The following is a 21,301-nucleotide window of genomic DNA, read 5'->3' as shown; positions in this document are numbered from 1 at the left end:
TAAAGGATACAGTAGGAACTACTGTATAATTATAGTAAAAGAAATAATCTGCCGAAAGAACCCTGCTAGTGGAAACTGACATCTCTAATAATGGATACCACTTATGACTTAGAAAAGACAGAAATAAAGAAAGCAAAAACTAACATAATGGAAACATTTCTTATCCTTATGCACATACGTCACTTATTCCGACTTTCATTTCTCAGTTTGTGAACCAAAATGACTATTTCGGTATGTGCCGCATACCTTCTCAATGTACCCTGCAAGTGGAAAATGAAATGCGCAGATGGGGGATTTTAACTCTTTCTGAACGTTTTGCGGCCGCAGTTGATGCGTTCCACCTCCATCTGCCCACCACACTGACACTGCGTGATGACTACCAGAGCTCTAATGCGCGGGAGGGCAGAGGTCAACAATTTTCCTGGCAGAGCGAAGGATCTGATCACCGTCTCAAAACGGGATACGGTAGCAGTGGGGAATTCAGGAGGGCGAGAGGGAAAAATGGGGAATTTTGCGGCCTCCCACACTTTAACAATACGTGCTGACAACGTTTGACTTCTTTTAGGGCCTAAACGTCACCTGAGACTCCTAAAGTCAAAGCCATCTCGTGAGAAACACATCTTCATTAAGAGTAATGGAAGGTTCATCCAAAACAAAAATGAAAATTCTGTCATTACTCATTAACCTTAATGTTGTTCGAAACCCGCAAATGACTTCATGGAGCTCATAAGAACTTGTTTAGTTGAATTTCTTGGCTACCTTATTTATGCAACAAGGTTAAAACTCAGGCTGTCAGGTTCAAAAACGCAGTTCAATTGACTTGTCTGCTATATTCCAAGTCTTCTAAAGCCACACGCTGAGGGACATACTGAAATTCAAGTTGCTACAGAGACTGAAATTCTTCATTTGATGTTTATAAACAATGACAGAATTTTTATTACATAAAAATATATACACGATAATATATACTTTGGGGTCTAAAAGTGAGATCATATTTTAAAATAGATATTTTTCTTTATCTAAAAGTGAAAATGAAGTTTTGTTTTTATAAAAATAAAGACGAAAAATAATTAAGATAATTCGTGCATTATTTCTAGTTAACTAATGTGAACAAATTTGTTAAACTGACCATGCAAATTTCTTTACTGTACATGAATTTTCTTATTAGGTCAGAGTCAGCTGCTTGTGTTGTTAGTAAACATATTACACAATGTTTGTACATGTATATGTTAAAACTTTCTCTGATATTTCAGAACAAATTATGAAATAACATCGCAAAACTTTCACACGCTCGCAAAATGAAACAAAAATAAATAGGCGGAGGGCAGCTGCTTCAGTTTTATCAATGACCACATTTACATGCACCCTCATAATGCGATTATAATAGTATTTTGGCAATATTGTTAATATACTTTACTGTACCTCATGTAAACACAATAACTTCCATAAAAATAATGTGATTACGCTCATAATCGTAGCAAGTATAATCGTATTAACACAGGTCGCATGCGGCATTTTTAATCACAGTATGTAAACACTTTAATCGCATCTAGTGCGAGTGCGTTTTTTCTGTCACGCAGCTTGAGTGTGAACTCGTTTTAAACTTGACATGAGGAAGTTTTTTATGAACTTTGTCAACAAAACTTCTGTCAGCAGTCTACATAGTTGCCAATTCCACTTATAATACGTGACTTTGGGCTTCTTATTTTTGCAAGTCGCGTTAAAAAATCACGGGTTGCGGTTCTTTGGGCTTATTTTAAGAAATAAGGTTGTTTGTTAGGAGGAATATCTGTTTACATCTCTTTACATTTATGGTTGCTGTTTTCTCAATATCCAATACATTGATTGACACTGTCTGCTCACAGCTAATATACAGTAAGTGCTGTGGAGTAATTCGTAAAAACCTTCCCACCGAATTCGCCCCTTCTCCCCCTCATTGGAGAAAAGTAATTTAACGTAAGTAATTTAAAACATTTGTGCTCTGCGTTGGGTTGTGTGTGAATAATTGGCGCAATCATTAGCGAATAATCCGAAAATAAAAACTGCATGTAAACAGGAGTGAAGAAGTTAATAGCAAAATAACATCTTAGTGCGATTACGTCCTTACGCTGATTATTGAATATGTACATGTAAACGTAGTCAATAAAAGCCCAAAGATCGTGCTGAACACTGTGTCAGCAAAACGCATGTTAATACCAGGTGTAAACAGCCTATTGGTTCAATTTCCTTTAGCAATAGTGATGATGGGTTTAGGGGCGGGGTTAGGTTTCATCAATGCTTTTTCTCATAATTATACGTTTTTTATAATTCACGTTGTACCAATTCATACGAATTGGCTACCTCGTAAAAATACATTCAAATTTCTGAGAGCACACTGCAAAAAAAAAATTGATTTTCAAGAAAAAAATTATTATATTTGTCTTGTTTTAAAAGTTAGTAAAAATATCTACAATTCTTAAACTAAGAAGCTCTTTCTTGATGAGCAAAACTACCCAAGAAAACAAGTTTAGTTTTTAGACCAAAATATCAAATTTAAGTGATTTTCTGCATAAAACAAGCAAAAAAAAATCTGGCAATGGGGTAATCAAATTTTTCTAGAATTTTTCTTGAATTTAGTGTTTAAGAAAAATTGTAAAGATTTTGATTCAAGATTCTTGTTTTATGTACAAAATCACTTAAATTTGATATTTTTGGTTTAAAATCTAGACTTATTTTCTTGGGTCATTTTGCTCATAAAGAAAAAGCATCTTAATTTAAGAATTTTTAGATATTTTTATTGAAAACAAGACAAAAATACTAAGATTTTTTTTTCTTGAAAATCATTTTTTGCAGTGTAGGTTGGATTGTCCTTGGATCACAATAAGTGAACAAGGTTTTGGACAATTATGTGGTGTCCGTCAAAGAAGCAAAAACAGTGGGATGCATGTGTAATACAAAATGTACAACTTAATGCAAAGAAATGCTAAAACTAGGGCTTCACCATAAATCACACGCGAATCTCGACAGTAAAGCCAGTTCCCTGAGTAGTAGTAAATCGCCGTCATCTGCTTTCAGATGGAGTGGCATTTACAACACAAAGCTGTAGTTCACCGACAATGGGGGCAATTTCGCATTAAATATCATGGACGCATCAACTGCGATATGGCCCAGCTTGTCAGTGAACTATGGCTTTGTGTAGTAAATGCCACTCCACCTGAAAGCAGGTGATGGCGATTTACTTTAGCATTTACTTGCATTTAGTTGTAAATTTTGTATTACACATGCATCCCACCATTTTTGCTTCTTTGACGACACCACATAATTGTCCAAAACCTTGTTTACTCATTTTGATCCAAGGACAATCCAACCTGCTCTCAGATATGTTTATGCATTTTTACGAGGTGTGCACTGTAATATGGTATGACATGACTAAATATATTGACACACAGTTTAAATAACCATTATGTTAGATCAACGGCAACACTTGATTCTTAAATTGTCATAATTAGATTTGCTAGGATCATCTGGGTCTTGTTATTGCCAACAAGGTTTAATACTTCGATTGCATATAACTTTACACACTATGTGATAGGAAGATCATGCTGTGGAAAAGTCTTCTTGCACGAGTATTTACACATAATTACATGTCAGAAAGAGACAAAGAGACAGTGTGTTTCTGGATTTTCAGAGCTGTGCGTCAAATATGTGTGGTTAGCGGGAAGTTAATGAAATTGGTCAGGTTGGCATAGTTCATTATTATTGACGAAAAGTAAAGCGGTATGAGCTCATTGCTGTTGCAACTCTCACATAACGTTCTCAAAGAGCATCCATCCACACCAAAGATGACTTTTTACGCAAGCCACGCCAGAATCGCTCAAAAACAAGTGAAAAAGCCAAAGTTACCTCGTAGGTTGAAGTACTTCAAATGATTCTGCACCGCCTGCTGCACGGTTTCGTGTGAACACAGTTTAACTCCACTGGGGAACAGCAAGTCCCTTTTTCGTCGGGACAGAGCGCTTTTCCACTCTTTTACAGATTCGTGGGCCAACGTTTCACCTTTAACTGCGGCAGATGAGTTATTGGTGTCCAAAATCGTTGTATATCCATTTGCCAAATAATCCCTGTGACTTGCATCAATTGCATCTGATGGAGACCAAAAAGAGTTATGGTCACGAACAGCAAGCATCACCTTAAAGACTCTTATGTAGAGTAAATACATACCTGTGTTTACATAAAAGTGTCCTGTTAAAATCAAAGCCCACCAAATGTATTTCAATACATCAGGCATCATTAATCCTTCTTTTTAGTACTTCTTAAAGAAAATCAGTCTTATGGTTGTAATTCGGGCATCCCGTCCCACCAAAACTCATACAGTTATCAAAACTTCAAGTTAAATTAATGTGAGTGTATCGTAAATGCTTTCTTGGCTGTGGAGGGTTGCGATCACGCAGCTTTGAGCTGGTGGCTTAGCAGATGGCTCTTGGGAAGATTTTTCTTGCTCACTAATCCCATTTGTTAATTCTTCTGATAAAGCCTGTCGAGAAGTCAGCGATACTCACTTATAGCCCACCTGTACAATCCGTCTGGACGCCCAGATTCAGATCCGCAGGCAATTTCCTGTAATTCACGGCCTAGTTTAAATACGAATATTGCTTTCTTTCATCCTACGACCCCAGTTGTGCGAGGACATTTTAAGGGTTGCAATAAATGCACAAATAACTCCACAATGGCGTCTGCAGTAACCACGTGGAGCGGACACAGTTTACAGAGACAACATCTTTATTGGGTTTTAAATCAGGGGGGATGCTGAGGTGTCAACCGCTTGTTAGTGGTTGCTGGAGGATAAAACCAAAGCTGTTATTTCAACCTATATAGAGTTAGTTAACTAAATTAAACAATAAAAACTTGTAAGCACAACAAGAGAATAACTATTCAGCCACTTATATATACCGTATATATAGCAATGTAACCAAACAACAAAGGTTATATTGTGACAACACTAATACACTGGAAAAAATTATTTTCAAGAAAAAGAAATTCTACGTATTTTTGTCTTGTTTTCAGTAAAAATATCTAAAAATTCTTAAATTAAGATGTATTTTCTTGATGAGCAAAACGACCAGTTTTTAGACCAAAAATAATTCAAGAAAATTTCAAAAATATTTCAAATTCAAGAAAAATCCAAGATTTTTTGCTTACCCCATTGGCAGATTTTTTTGGTTGTTTAATGCACAAAATTACTTAAATTTGATATTTTTTGTCCAATAAAAATAGACCAAAAATTTCAAATTAAGTGATTTTGTGCATAAAACAAGCAAAAAAATCTGCCAATGGGTTAAGCAAAAAATCTTGAGCATTTTTCTTAAACACTAAATTCAAGAAAAATTCAAGAAAAATTTGCTTACCCCATTGGCAGATTTATTTGCTTGTTTTATGCACAAAATCACTTAAACTTGATATTTTGGGTCTATAAACTAGACTTATTTTCTATATATTTTTTTTTACTGAAAACAAGACAAAAATACTAAGAATTTTTCTTGAAAATCATTTTTGCAGTGTGTATATAGGCTGATGAAATTGTAGTGTTGTTGAGCAACAAAACGTAAAGGTTACAATGTAAAGTCTTTAGATAACTGATGATGTACTGAAAAACTGTATTCACAAACATACTTGTTCCCATTTTTTTCCCTTAATGCATTATAGTTTTGTCCATTCAGAGCAATACATACAGTTATAGGTAGATAGATTGAGAAGCTTTGTACTATTGTGAAAAGGATTTGCACAAACTACTTAAACACGCCAACATGACAGCAACCAGGTGGTCTGAATAGTGACCTGATGGATGACTCGAATCCATTGTTTGACAGTAAAAGGTATTTAGGATGGTGGGTGAGTGGTGCTGGATGGGTTAAGGATAACAGAGATGTAACAGGTCAAATCCTACTTGACATCTGACACACCTATTGACATACCTTTCAATTAAATTGTCAAAATTGAATAAATTATGCCTAAACTGTGCCCTGCATGACTATATTTGAGAACATGCATGTATTTCTTCGTTCTTTTTGTAAAAAGTACTGAAAAATGCAAAAAGGGTTATTTAAAATGTTTTCATATATTTTTTAAATGCCTTCTCACAAAATGTGTCCCAGTGGTCAAAGCTGAATAAATACTTTTTATTGATGCATGGTTTGTGAGGAAAGGACAATATTTGGCCATGAAACAACTATTTCAAAAACAACATGTTCTTACGGAAAGTCGTGCAGTTATGCAAAATTTTATTCATTTATTCGTGTCCATGGCACGAAATTCAGCTTTTTTTCATGCCTTGAGCACAAATGTCTTTTTTGTGACACTATAAATAGTTTCTGGTGTCTGTGGCACAACTTTTTTTGTGTCATTTTATGTATTGTTTTCTCTTTTTTTCCCCTATTTTTTATTCATTGTCGCTTATGGTTGGGGTTAGATTTGGGATTTGGATGTACTTTTATGTATTGGTTTCTACGTTTTTCCTCCGCTTTTAAAACTATTCTCGACTGGAGTTGTGGTTTGGGTTAGGATGTCTAAAAATGTAACAGAAAGTGATTATAACCCCAACCCCAACTGGTAAGAAAATAGTAAAAAACAACGAGAAAACAATACATAAAAAGATACAAAAAAAAGTTGTACAACAGACACAAGAAACTATTTCTAGAAATTCAAGTGTCACGAAAAAGACATTTGTGCTCAAGCAACCAAAAAAGCTGAATTTCGTGCCATGGACACAAATAAATTAATCAAATTTTGCGTGACTATAACACGACTTTCCATGAGATCAGTCTGTTGAAAATATAGAATCTAAAGGTAAAAAATCTAAGTGTTAAGAAAATCGCCTTTAAAGTTGTCCAAATGAAATCCTTAGCAGTGCATATTACTAATGCATTAACAAAAATTAATGAAACATAATCTTTATTTAATATCCTAATAATTTTTGGCTTAAAAAAAGATAGTTCTGACCCATTCAAATGTATTTTTGGCTATTTCCACAAATAAACTTGTGCAACTTGATAACTGGTTTTATAGTACAGGGTCACAGATGTCATTCCTCGAATTCACATGAATTCGTCATTTTTCTCAGAGTGTTGATACAGTTCTATAAATATTTGGACACAGAGGCACATTTTGTGTTATTTTAGCTGTTTACCAAAATGTATTCCAGTTACAGTCAATTTTATGAATATTGGCTTACAGTGCACACTCTCAGCTTTACTAAGAGGGTATTCACATCCATATTGGCTAAAGGATTTAGGAATTACAGACATTCTAAAGGGCTCAAAAGTAATGGGACATTTGTTTTTAAAGACAGGTATTAATTTTGTTAAATAATATTCTCATAAATGGAGGATGGCATTTGCATTTGGAAGCTGTGGCTGTGAACCCAAATCATTCGGTTCAGAGAGATCTCCATGCAAGTGATACAGACCATATTTGGGTTTCAATAACACAACAAATCCATCAGCGAGATAGCAGGAACATTAAGAGTGGCCAGATCAACAATTTGGTACATCCTGACTAAAAAAATAACACACTAGTGAGCTCAGCAACATAAAAATCTTGTACGTCTATATAGGATAACAGTGGTGGATGATCGCATTATCCTCTCGATGATAAAGAAAAACCTTTACAATGTCACATACACTCCAAAAAATGACTTTCTCACTTAGTACTTTTGTCTTGTTTTCAGTAGAAATATCTAAAAATTCTTAAATTAAGATGCGTTTTATTGATGAGCAAAATGACCTAAGTAAATAAGTCTAGTTTTAAGACAAATAATATACAATTTAAGTGAAATTGCCAATGGGGTGAGAAAAAAAAACTGTGAAATAAGATTTCTTTTTTCTTAAACACTTAATTCAAGTAAAATTTTCTCACTCCATTGGCAGATGTTTTTGCTTGTTTTAAGCATTAATTCACTTAAATTGTATATTTTTTGTCTAAAAACTAGTATTATTTTCTTGATTTTCACATCTTGATTTAAGAATTTTTAGATATTTCTACTGAAAACAAGACAAAAATACTAAGTAAGAAAGTCATTTTTTGCAGTGTTTAATAATTTATTAATTTGAAAGTGTTTATATGTCATTCAAAGTATTCATAACTAAACAAACTGATCCTGTCAAGCTAAAATGTGCTTCTCAGAATAAGCGTTTGTAGTCATAAGTCACCTTACTGTAACTGCTTACGTCAACGGGAAGTTGTGTAAGCATTTAGGTAGCTTTGCCCGGGCATCGATTGGTGCCCTATTAAAAGAATGAATAGAAAGTGAAGGGACAGGTTGGACCAGGTCATCACAGACAGCACTCCAACACCTCCACTGTTTGTATCAGACGCTCTGCCTATTTATAACGCAAACCGCCAGCTTTCTTTGGACTTACGGGGCAATGCTAGACGTCATTTAAAGGATGAAAGTACTGTAAGCTGCTGGATGGTTGCCCTGCGATCTGAGCTATCATCCAGTGAGTCAGAAATTTGAGATTTTAACCCTCTCATTTATAGTAGCTAATAAATATGATTTAGCAAAGACACTTACATTTCATTCGCAGTTGTTAAATGAACAGCTCTCCTTTTTTTATATTGATTCAGATATTAAAATATATACAACCACCTGACACTAAAAACAGCCTCATTTGGGTAAACTGCACGTGCACAAGTATCTGGATATAGCTGTTATTAGTTTCAGGTGATTTTAGCTGGGAATAAATCTTGCCAGTGACCAATCAGAATAAAGCATTCCAGAGCACCGTGTAATAATTTTGATAAACTAAACTTTAAAATATTAATGAAATAATTCCACACATTAATAATGTAATGACACTGTCAACACTACAACAAATTATTTTCAAGAAATTTGTTTTTTTAGTATTTTGTCTTGTTTTCAGTAAAAAATATCTATAAATGTTTAAATTAAGATGCTTTTTCTTGATGAGCAAGACGAACCAGGAAAATAAGTCTAGTTTTTAGACAAAAAATTAGTGCTGGGCAAAGATTAATCGCGATTAATCGCATACAAAATAAAAGTGATTTTTGGCATAATATATGAGTATGTGCTGTGTGTAATTATTATGTATAAATATATACACACACAGTCATGTTTGTATTTAAGAAACATTTACATGTTTATATATATTTATTTATATATTCTATATTAAAAAAAATAAAAAAGAAATTATATATAAGTAAAAAAATTCTGAAATGAATATATGAATGTGTGTGTGGTTAAATATACATAATAATTAGACACAGTACACGCACATATATTATGCAAAAAAAACTTTTATTTTGTATGCGATTAATCGCGATTAATCTTTGCCCAGCACTACAAAAAATATATAAAATGTAAGTAATTTTGTGCATAAAACAAGCAAAAACATTTTTCTTGATGAGCAAAATGACCCAAGAAAATAAGTCTAGTTTTTAGACCAAAAATATAACATTTAAGTGATTTTGTGCATAAAAACAAGCAAAACAAAACAAAAACAAAAATCTTACATTTTTTTCTTAAATTCAAGAATTAAAAAAAAATTGCTTGCAGAATTTTTTGCTTGTTTTATGCATAAAATTACTTAAATTAGACTTATTTTCTTGGGTCGTTTTGCTCAAGAAGAAACATCTTAATTTAAGATTTTTTGATATTTTTACTGAAAGCAAGACAAAAATACTAAGTAAGAAACTCATTTTTTGCATTGAATGATTTAAAAATAGATTGAATAAAACAAGATGCACATACAAAGCATCCTTGTTTTCAATAACTGAGACTAAAACCAGTGGGGGGTGGCATCTCATCTTTTAAGAGACTATAATTCGGCTCTAATCTTATCCTCTAGTCCAGATTAACCAATCCAGGGCCGTATAGTGTAAAGTTACATCAGTGGGGCTTGGCTATACTTCCATTGTCAGATCTGATTAGAGGAAAGCCAAACCAAGAACCTAAATCCCACTGCAATATACAAACCCTTGTGAAACTGAAGGTGGTTTGGTTCTTCTCGCTGAAGACAAAAGGTCTGCATCGAATGCCACAAATGTAATTGTTCCCCGTCATGCATCCACTTCATCACATATGTCTAAACCTATACTTATTTTCTTGAAAAACCCTTCAATGCTGGTCATCAAACGAAATGCTAAAGGTGTCTCAGCAGGGGTTGATGTTGTGCCTGCGTAGGCCCACTTTGATTTGCTTTTTTCATTTCTTGAAAATCGTGCATTTATTTTCATCGTTCCCCGCTTTATGGTTTTCCATTACTGAAAAGCATTTCAAGTATATGCCAGGTTGGAGAAAACCTTGGATAAATAAAGTTTATGATGTTTATTATTATTTCAGAAGGGCGTGTGCGGTCCAGCTGAGCTCTGGCCAACTCATACAAGCAGAAAAGAAGCAGAGCGATGCTTTGTTTCAATTTTATCCACTGTTGTGTTCTCTATGGAAAACGCCTGGTTTATGCTCCTTCTTTCTTTAATGGAGCAAATAACGGCATTATGGGAATTCCAGCGCAACTTGAGGCCTCGGGGAACGCTATGATTGTTTAGTGATGGCAGCTGTGGTTGATATTTTAATATTACTGAATGAGACGTCAATGGGGAAACTGCTGCGCAAAATCGGACACAATGTCAGACTTTAATGATAAGCCAAGTGTATTTGAGAGACATATTGGTCGTTTTTGTAATGATCAAATTGAGAACAACCATGCAGCAGAACCAGTGAGTTTGATTCACAAATTGATTTGGTTAAAGGTGCCAAAGAATGCCTTGATATAATCTGTTAAATTGTTCTCTGATACCTACATAGAAGGTATGTGACTTTATTAAGTGGAAAAATTATCCAATGACGGTTTTACATGTCCATACAACCCTAGGATTGGTTCCCAGAGTGAAATGGTCTATTATTACCTTATTTGAAAGAGTCATGAATAATAATGCTGAGCTTTGCTCTGATTGGCTGTTTCTCAGGGCGGCTCATTTCAGTAGCTCTGTGTGTGTGCAAAGCCTGATGAAGATACCAATTTTGAGGAATCATCAATCATTCTGAGATTGTTAATGGACTTTTCTGAGTGTTAAGTTTGTGTTGTTGTTTATTTCAGCATAGACCTGCTGAAAAAAATTATCCAATGACTGTAACTGTAACGTCAATAATACCACTTCAGCATAAACGTTAGCATATAGCATTAACTAGCATATAACGCTAACTCAGCAGTCACAACGTTGTTTTTAGAATTGTAACAACATTGAACTTAACTCTTCCCCTGCCATTGACGAGTTATCTCGTCAAATATGAGAAAACATTTGCATTAAAAACGTGTTCCTGATGAGGTTTTATGAGGTTAATCTGTAATACCGCGACTTACCCAATTTTATAAAATTTATTTTTTACACAGCAAAAAATTATTTAAGAAAAAATTCTTGGTATTTTTGTCTTGTTTTCAGTAAAAATATCAAAAAATTCTTAATTCTTAGATGTTTTTTCTTGATGAGCAAAAAGACCCAAGAAAATAAGTCTAGTTTTCAGACCAAAAATATCAAAGTTAAGTGATTTTGGGCATTAAACAAGCAAAAAATCTGCCAATGGGGTAAGCAAACAAATCTTGAAAATTTTTCTTAAACAATAAATTCAAGAAAAAAATCAAGAAAAAAATATCTTACCCTTATTTTTTTGTCTTAAAACTAGACTTATTTTCTCAGGTCATTTTGCATCTTGACTTGAGAATGTTTATATATTTGTACTTAAAACAAGACTAAGTAAGAAAGCCATTTTTTGCAGTGCATGTCTGCAAAAAATCCTGGATCATTGTATTTACTTAAAATTTCTATTTAGTTATATTTCTATCATAACCACTGTCATTGTTATTAAAATAAGTAAAGCAAATCAAGATCGATTCAAAATATCCAGCTCCTTTTTTATTAAAGTATTCTAACGTTTAAACACTTTAAAAGCCATTTTAATAAAAATAAATACAAACTTAAATTATAAATATATTCTTTGTTACATTAACTAATAAAAACAAAACAAAAAAACAGATTCATCCTGCTGTTTTTATTGGATGCTCTTTTCAGCCTCGCCCCCTTGCCTGCGGTACAGCTGTAGCACCAGGTCCCGTATCTCCTCCCTTTTCCTGCGAACCTGATTCCGTGGAAACCAGTGCTCCAATCGCAGCGGGAGTTCAAAGTGCACCACTGGATTCTAGGTAGAAATAGACACAGAAAGGCATAAAATACATTAATATGTTAATGCACTAAAGTTGACATTGAACTAATACAGTTGTCAGCTGCACCAAAGTTTAAAAAATTCACAAGCATGCTACTGTAGATAAGGATTAGTGTAACTGTCTTTCTAAGTATGCATTTTTTTGCTAAAAGTTAGTGTGTTTACATGCATATGTCTGATGTGGCGTTCACACCAGCCGCGGTAGAGGCAGCAAAAACTTGCTATTTCCGCGTACTTGGACACTTGAACATTTTGAGTTTACTCACTTCATTTGCGCATGAAATTCTAGTCATTTGAGACATTCCTGCGGAAATGCGCGTCATGGGAGGGGCTTCTGCGACTCCGCTCGCTCCCTGTAATCGTGTCAGTACTAGAGCAAGCTCCTGATTGGTTAACACGTTGCAAATATCCACCAAAGTTCAGTTTTTTAACTCGCGCGTTTCCAGCGGCAACGCTCAAATCGTGCGGAACGCACACAATTCGCGCTGTGCGCTCTGCACCGCGCCTTCCGTCCAATTCGCACTGTGCCATTCGCGCGTACGCTGCCACAGGATGCCTATTTGCATCTTTGCATTGACTTAACATGTAAATCACTAGCGCATGCCCCCTATTCTGCGTCTTGTGTAAATGCCACATTACACCGATTATGCTAAATAAACGTACAAAGTGTAAGGTTGTGTAATTTCTTTCTTTTGTTGAATACAAAGGAAGATATTTTGATAAATGATGGAAAGCACAGAGTTGACGGGACACTGCAAAAAAAGTTTTCAAGAAAAAAATTTAAGTATTTTTGTCTTGTTTTCAGTAAAAATATCTAAACATTCTTATATTAAGATGTTTTTTCTTGAGCAAAATGATTTAAGAAAATAAGTCAAATTTAAGTGATTTTGCGCATAAAAATCTGCCAATGGGGTAAGCAAATTTTTCTTGAATTTAGTGTTTAAGAAAAATGTTCAAGATTTTTTTGGTTACCCCATTGGCAGATTTTTTGCTTGTTTTATGCGCAAAATCACTTAAATTTGATATTTTTGGTCTAAAAACTAGACTTATTTTCTTGAATCATTTTGCTCAAGAAAAAACATCTTAATTTATGATTTTTTTTAGATATTTTTACTGAAAACAAGACAAAAATACTAAGATATGTTTTTTGTTTTTTGCAGTGTCTGCTTTTCATCATTTATCAAAATATCTTATCAAAATAAAAACTCCTACTACAAAAAATGATTTTAGAAAATATTTTTTTAGTATTTTTGTCTTGTTTTCAGTAAAAATATCTAAAAAATCTTAAATTATGATGTTTTTTCTTGAGCAAAATGGTTTAAGAAAATAAGTCTAGTTTTTAGACCAATTATATAAAATTTAAGTGATTTTGTGCATAAAACAAGCAAAAAAATAAATAAAATAAAAATCAGCCAATGGGGTAAGCAAAAAAATCTTGAAAATTTTTCTTAAACACTAAATTCAAGAAAAAATCAAGAAAAATTGGCTTACCCCATTGGCAGATTTCTTTGCTTGTTTTATTCACAAAATCACATAAATTTGCTAATTTTGGTCTAAAGACTAGACTTATTTTCTTGAGTCGTTTTGCTCATGAAGGAAAAGCATATTAATTTAAGATTTTTAAGAAAATAATTTTTTTTTCTTGAAAATAATTTTTTGCAGTGTGTGCTTTTCATCATTTATCAAAATAAAAAATTCCTACCGGTTTATAACAACATTTTGCAGTGTGCATGCTTTAACCATTCTCATGTTTTCACAACATACTGGGTTTAAATTGTATTTAAAAGTATATACTTTATCATTACTAGCATTGTATGTGCATAGTAGAGCTATGCAAATTGGGATTTAGCACAAAGTTGCCAATGAAAACCCAGAAAATGTTCTTGTGATCACAACCTGTGTCCGTTATTTAACAATAAATGTCAAGTAACCTGGATAACTAATGTTTCTTTAGTAGTCAAAGGTTAGACAGCATTAAGCATTAAGGCGACTAAGACCACAGTTATGTTTAAAAAAAGTCTGTATTGTTGGAACAAAATGGGTTCAGTGTTGAAATTGGAGCGTGTGAGTTCAGATTTGGGTTGCACGGTATACTGGTACAACAAAAGCATTGCGGTACATAAAGGAAAGTTTAGTTCTGGCATCTAATTTACTGACTTTTGTATAGTTCGGAGTTTGCACAGGTAATATTTGAAGAGTTTCGCTGCAAAACGAGATAACCACCATTTTTTTAATTGTTCAGAAATCTCGTTTTTTGGTTGTGCATTCCAATTAATTTCAATTCAACTGGAGTTGGTTTGTTTTGATTTAAACCTTCATAACTTAAAAAATGCAGCTAAGTAGCACCATAAAACAAAATAATAACATGATAACATAATAATAAACACGTTTTGACAAAAATGTTAAAAAATGGATTTATCTCGTTTTGCAACAAAACTCTTAATTTATAGTTTAAAATGCGTTGGTGTTGTTGTACAGAGCTACATAAGTACCTGCAGAAAGCTCTCCACATACTGCAGCAAATACAGGCCGCAGTCGCTGCTGTTGTCTTGCAAAGGGACCTTGCAGAGATTCCCTCCTATGTTTTCATTTGTAAAATCTCGAGGGGTGGCTTTCCGAACCTCCCATTCTACCTGCAGGTACCTGAGAGACGGTACATCACACACAGGTAAATCAAAGGGCAAGCGCTCTCTTACTTACACATTTGGCATCAAACTTGCCCAAACACATCAACGGAAACAAAGATCAATAAAGTTATGGACGATTAAATAAATGACTCACTCGCGTAGCAGCGCGTAGACGCGTTGGTGGGATGAGAGCTTTAGAGAGTCCATTACCAGAATACATGGCCTGAAGTTGAACCAGAAAGAGAGACAAAGAGAGAGATGAGTTAACCTTTTCAGTTAAACCTTTAAAAGAAATGGATGTTTTGCATGCGGCCCTGCAAAAACATGTCATGTTTGTGTATGGCACTTATCCATCACCGCCCCTGCAAGGCCGGCAGCTTTCTTATTTTATTAAAAGAGCTGTTTGTACACATTTTATTGATGATCCGTAATTTAATTAAATGATTGCCATGATGGATAAACCAGACATAGATCCAAACGTGGCGGCTGGATGGCAAAAGTGTAGTGATGCAAGATTAGTCTCTTACCTCCTGCAGACGGTCTCTCTTGTGCAGCGGAGTACTGTGCAGTCCTAAAAACACAGAAAAAACATTAACCGCTTATGAAACGGCAAAAAAATCCACAAGGGGGCGTATTTGTTCCTCAGACGTTGCAAAATAAACGCCGTGTAAGTCTTAAATGAGAAGTGAGAGTCGAACGATTTTCTGGTAGTGAACTAATTGTTTACAGTATTTACATCGTAATTCGGTCAAAAACCTGGGCGAACAAATCGTTTTGTATAAAAAGGCTTGGATATTCCATTTCCTTGGACTTTTGGGGATTTATGAACAATTTGTTTTGGACAATTTCACCAAAGCGGCTAAAGGGAAGAATTTGAAGGTAAGTAAATAACCTAAATCGGCCCGCTCGGGTTCAGGTAACTAATAACTACATTACAGTTTTATGACTGCTATAAATCATCTTATGCTTAGTGTGTGGGCTTAATGGAATCCTGAGAGTCTAAGCTTTCAAACGATGTACCGAATGTCCAAACATTTTGAAGATTTAATGCTTCAAAGTTACAATGACGTTTATCCAGCCTCACGTCCGAGGGAGGGGGTGTGCCGTGTACGGCACAGTGATCCCAACACTCCCTAAATATATACACAAAAGACCAAATTTGGATCATAGGGTTGCACAATTATGTGTGAAACAATTACATAAATCACCAAAAGCCTTAATTACAGCCGTCAATTTGATATTTTAAAATTGATAAGTCCTATAGCCATCGGTTTGGATTTTCGTACCCATAATTCATTGTGATTTACACCATATTATTTAGTTTGGGATGTTGCAAATTTACCATGCAGTTGCTTCACAGAAATGGATAAAACATTTCAAAACTTCAATGTAAAATCTGTTAATCGATTACATTAATCACAATTACAATATCAAGGTTAATAATCGGTAATTATGATTTTTGTCACAATTGTGAAGCCCATAATGCAACTTCTATTTAAAGTATATTGGAGTTGTTATGCTGTATTCATTTAAATTTTATTTAATTTTTCTGCAGATGATGAAGCCTGAACTAAAAACTGCCTTTTGGTGACATCCTCATTTGAAAAAAAACCTATAAAAATATTGCATATTATATATATTAATATATAATGAAGTTTGCTGTTAGGGTAACTATGTGGGTTAGGCTTAAGTATATATAAACATTTATTTATTTGTATAGCCAAGTAAATGTGGGTGTGTAGAGAAGGCATTACCGGTTGATTGTTGGCTTTTGAACTTTTGCTCTTTGGTTGATGTGAACTACCTAGATATACAGAACAGAAACAATGTCAAACAAATGTTAAAGGCAGAGTATGCAGGTTTAAGTCTAATAAATTCTAAAAAACTTTTTTTTCAAATGTGTTTAAACTGTCTTTATATACCAACACATAATTAAAATGTAAGTACTCTGAAAAAGAGAGTATAAAAATTGAGTGTCTGTAGACCTTTCACGACTGTTTTAAACACAGCTAATTATTTCCATTCAACCCACCCCTCCCTTCTGTGCTTCTTCTAAAGCCACGCCCCCAAAACACATAAACAAAAACATATTTCAGTTCAAGGGCTGCATGGTATTGAAAACAAATGCGATAAGTCTGTAAATAAGGTGATATCCCTAATAAAAAAATCCAGCCAAAAGCAGCATAAGCTGGTAAGCTGGTTTCAGCTGGTCTCCCAGCTTGGTTTTGGTCACTTTTTAAGCTGGTCTACTTGGACTTAGCTGGTCTGGCCAAAACACCAGTTGAGTCACTAGCTTTGCCAGGCTGGGACGAACATTTACTGCCACCTTAAACCAGCTACCAGATTATGTCGGTCTCAGCTGGATTTGTGATATAATTATGGCTTTGAGTTTGTAAAATAAATTCTAATTATAAAAAGGTACATTTAAAAGCTATATAAATCATAAACAAACATTGCAGGTTGTTTTTAACTCATGCTGAGTAAATATTGGACAGAACCCCTACTGAAAAATCTACCAGCTTAGTTTTAGCTGGTATTGCTGGTGTATCAAGCTGGTCTAGCTGTGTTTTGGTCACTTTTTAAGCTGGTCTAGCTGGACTTTGCTGGTTTGCCAGGCTGAAAGGACCAGCTTCGACCAGCTACTGCCACCTTAAACCAGCAACCAGCTTATGCTTTCAGTAGGGACACCGCCGAGTTAAAAATCACCCATAGCTGGGTTGCTGTTACCCAGCCATGAGTTGATAACCCATCGATTGGGTTAAAATAAACCATTTGGGTAATTTTTAACCCAGCTGTGTGTTCTGTCCAATATTTACACTGCATGGGTTAAAAACAACCCAGCATTTTTTAGTGAACATACAGTCTTTCTGGAAAAAACATTGCTCTCTGTGTCTTGCCAGTCTTTGCTGCTATCCGTGTTAACCTAAAACCTGGATTAAAACTTGGTTTATAACTTCTTGGGGTATTAAAAGCATGCATGCCATTGCAAAACTGCACAATTGAAGTTAGTAAACAACATTGATTATAACAAAAAAGTTGGCATTACTGTAACATTTTTCTTCCCATGAAGACTAAATGCATGAGTTGACAATGCCAAAACTGATGAATAACAGTGTGTCTTTGTTTGTGTAGTGATGTGTATGTGTGTGTATGACACACCTGTTTGACATTCTCCTGCTGAGCTCACATTCACTGTTTGGCCTCCAGCCTGGGACGCAGCTTTGCCTCCCCACTGTACATACCGGGGCCCTTCCAGACCAGGAAAACAGATCACCACCAGATACCAGTGGGCCCTGGACAAGGAGAAAAACAAAACGGATAAAGACTAACCCTAACGGAAGTAAAACTTACAGTACATTTACACGGGGCGAAAGCGTTAGCGCTTTCATTAACTATGAATGAGGGACGTTATGCGTTGCCGAACTGAATTGTAAATCCGTCAAATTCGTGTCACTGCCGTTGCTCGCAGCAAAAGTTGAACATTTCTCAACTTTTCAAGCACCAACGCATGCGTCAGCCAATCAGATCGCCTTATGCAAATAACCTAGTGCGAGCCAGCCAATTACGTTTATGCAAGACTGGAGCATGTGTTGCGGCCACTGTGATTGGCTGTTGGCCACGCTTCAGACAAGAATTTCGTCAAGCGTCAACGCTTTCGCCACGTGTGAATGTAACGTTACTGTGGGTTCACACCAGACGCGAGTTCAACGATTTGCGTGAGTAGATTACATACAAAGTCAATGCAAAGATGCGATCAGATGAGTCCTTGCGTGGGGCGATGCGAATGACACGATATGGGCACCGCGTTTGCTGCGAAAAACCCGATATTCGCACCCAAACGCGTCTTTCGCCCAAGTTGAAAATATTCAACTCGAGCGAGAAATTTGCATGACACAAAGTTAAATTCCGCAAAAAATCAATAGCGAGTAACGTGATGCCCCGCGTTTGGTGTATACGTAGCATCAGTGTTTTGTGAGCGAACCTTGGGTTGCATTGACGGCAATCCAATTAAAATTATATTAACAATTATTTTAACTATTATTAAAGGACTAGTTCACCCAAAAATAAAATTTACTCATAATTTAAGACGTCTATTATTTTCTTCAGTTAAACAAAAATATTTTTGTTAGCCAAATTAACATTTAAATATGGCACCACATTAATAACTGCATAAATTTAATTTATTTTCGCATGTACTGTCGTTAGTTGTCATATGCATGTTTTGTCACAAGTTATCGACATGTAGCCAGATTTAGATCTAGATGTAGCCAGATTTAGATCTAGATTTAGCCAGATCACGTAGATCTGCTTGTTTACATTTTCATTTAGATAAATACGTTTAAAATATGATTAGTTTTCATTTATAAACGTATTGCTTTTGCAATCATTGTTAGAACGGTTATACAACAAAAACGTTAAGCGCTCGGTTTTTCAAAACATTTACGGTAGAAACAGTCAGACAACTTTATAGGTAATAATTGTATAATTTATAGTTATAAAATGCAATATTTACCTATATAGCAAATACGTTTACTAAAAAAAAACAATTTAATAAGTAAAAAAATGTCGCAAGGGGACTTCCATATGCACACAGTTTGAGATTCGACTCTTTCAGTCGGACACTGATTTATAGAAATGAACTGAACCTGCAACATTTGTGCTACAGGAATTGCGCATCTTGTAAATGCAATACGTCATTCCAAATTGTAAATACTTAATCCATTTCCCAGCCCTCGTACAGCTAACAGTCTAAATGTGTGCCGCTGACAGTTTCCCAAAGCTCCACCGAAATAAAGGACATTCCCAAACTTGTGAAGCAGCTGTGTTGTTCTGTGCCATGTTGTACCACGTGTGCGTGAGAGCGTCCGGAAGCACGCAAGCATGTGCGTCTTTAAGCGGCCGTTAGGTTTTACGAGAACGCCGAGTACCATGCGAGAATTCGCCGTTTTCTCCCAGTTTGGCGTCGCTTGACCTCATTGCACAGATTTATTCCCTCGTTTTTAAACCTCGATCCAACATCTCTCACTGTTCTCAGGAAACAAACACAGCAGGACACTAAACCTCGCTACCTCTTTCCTATTGAAACCTAAAGAACAGCCTGTAAAGTGCGCTCGGGACGCCGTAACTATTTATGAAACGGTCTGACGTTGAAGGCACGCTCGGCTGGTGGCCTCCTGGCACGTTTTGTGTCATCTTCTGCCTCGTTTCCTTGTAATGAGAGGAAAAACTGGGAAAGGGGAAAACCTGTACTTTGTACTCACAGAGGAGTTCATGTGTGATATAGTTTGGGGCTTCTCCTGACTTAAGTTAAGTTTGGCTTGTACATGTGTGTGGTTCAGATGGCACTTACTCCTGGTTAACAGGTATGAAGAGGAAGTCCTTGCTGAAGATGTCCACATGACGGGTCCAAGTTCTGACTCGATGATGTCGTCTGTGCCGAACCCTGTGGAACCAACAGCGTGAAACTTACAAGATCTCTAATCTAATAAAAGGTACAGTTCACCCAAAAACACAAAAATAAATTTCTTTCATTTTGAAGAAATGAAAAGTTTAACAAATATTCTAGCAATTTCTTACGTTTTGCCGTTTTCTTCTAGGCAGCTGTTGTCTTTTCGAGTAAGTTGTTTGTAGAAGAAACTGCTAAAGATGTGAGATCTTTCTGCAACATCTTTGTCGGCTCTCTCCAACATCAAGTACCTTCAAAAAACATGTTAGAGGACATATGAAGAGCTCAAATTTGATATCCTATCGGTACTCCTTTAAGTGTGTTTGGTACAGCCCCAAAACAAATCAAACAGGCAACCCATGAGTATTTCGGTGAGCTCTCACTTGAGGTAGAAGTCGATGATGACATCATTGAGAAACTCGCCATCTTTAAGGCACTCCAGGTCTTCGGCTGTGACAGTTATGCCGCCCTTGGAGGGGGGAGGTGGGTACTGGATCAGTCTGCGTGGAAAATGTCTACTGTAACTTCAGCTTTGGCCAAAAAAATGAAGTTCCAACAATATAACCCTCTGTGCTAATTGTGATGCATCAATTATGCCTTACAAATTCAATTGCTTAAGCTTATGGAAACTTCAACAATTCAACGGAAAGGTTTATGTCAGTGGTATGTTAACCTTTCCTCTCCGAAAAACAGTGAGGAAAGAAAGTCATATAAATCTGGGATGGCATGAGGGCGAGTAATTATGAGAAGTTTCATATTTCTTTTGGTTCCTAAGTTATGGCTGAAGTACGAATTATTGCATTAATATAAAATAGGAGTTTAAAGACCAAAAAGGATGTTTTGCTAGTGAGTTCCATTCAATAGTACTTTACTATAATTTCACCATATTGTAACAGATGTTTTACCAGTCAATGTCTTTTTGAAGAGCTACAAACAGTATCAAGTATGGCTGCAACAACTAATTGATAAATTTGATAATAACCGACTATGAAAATCATCGCCAACAAATGTCAC

General features: G+C 35.4%; 2 protein-coding genes across 5 annotated transcripts in view; both read right to left on the bottom strand.

Moving 5' to 3' along the window:
* Positions 1-4,537, bottom strand: part of impg2b (interphotoreceptor matrix proteoglycan 2b) — a 36,124-nt gene extending 31,587 nt beyond the window's left edge. For 2 of the 3 annotated variants that reach the window (XM_073861724.1, XM_073861725.1), the window contains exon 1: positions 3,883-4,537. In XM_073861724.1, coding sequence (XP_073717825.1) covers positions 3,883-4,270 — 388 coding nt within the window. In that variant the 5' untranslated portion in view covers positions 4,271-4,537. The remainder of the gene's footprint in view (positions 1-3,882) is intronic. The other variant, XM_073861726.1, reaches the window with a different exon arrangement.
* A 7,432-nt stretch (positions 4,538-11,969) lies between these two features.
* senp7b (SUMO specific peptidase 7b) overlaps positions 11,970-21,301 on the bottom strand; it is a 36,007-nt gene continuing 26,675 nt past the window's right edge. For both annotated transcript variants that reach the window (XM_055218074.2, XM_055218075.2), the window contains 9 exons: positions 20,671-20,787; positions 20,419-20,538; positions 20,192-20,284; positions 18,001-18,134; positions 16,596-16,645; positions 15,369-15,412; positions 14,996-15,064; positions 14,707-14,857; positions 11,970-12,190 (listed from right to left, as the gene is read on the bottom strand). In XM_055218074.2, coding sequence (XP_055074049.2) covers positions 12,044-12,190; positions 14,707-14,857; positions 14,996-15,064; positions 15,369-15,412; positions 16,596-16,645; positions 18,001-18,134; positions 20,192-20,284; positions 20,419-20,538; positions 20,671-20,787 — 925 coding nt within the window. In that variant the 3' untranslated portion in view covers positions 11,970-12,043. The remainder of the gene's footprint in view (positions 12,191-14,706; positions 14,858-14,995; positions 15,065-15,368; positions 15,413-16,595; positions 16,646-18,000; positions 18,135-20,191; positions 20,285-20,418; positions 20,539-20,670; positions 20,788-21,301) is intronic.

The sequence above is a fragment of the Misgurnus anguillicaudatus genome, chromosome 23 (genome assembly GCF_027580225.2).
Source record: "Misgurnus anguillicaudatus chromosome 23, ASM2758022v2, whole genome shotgun sequence".
Lineage (NCBI taxonomy): Eukaryota > Metazoa > Chordata > Actinopteri > Cypriniformes > Cobitidae > Misgurnus > Misgurnus anguillicaudatus.
This window is presented reverse-complemented; position numbering and strand designations above follow the sequence as displayed.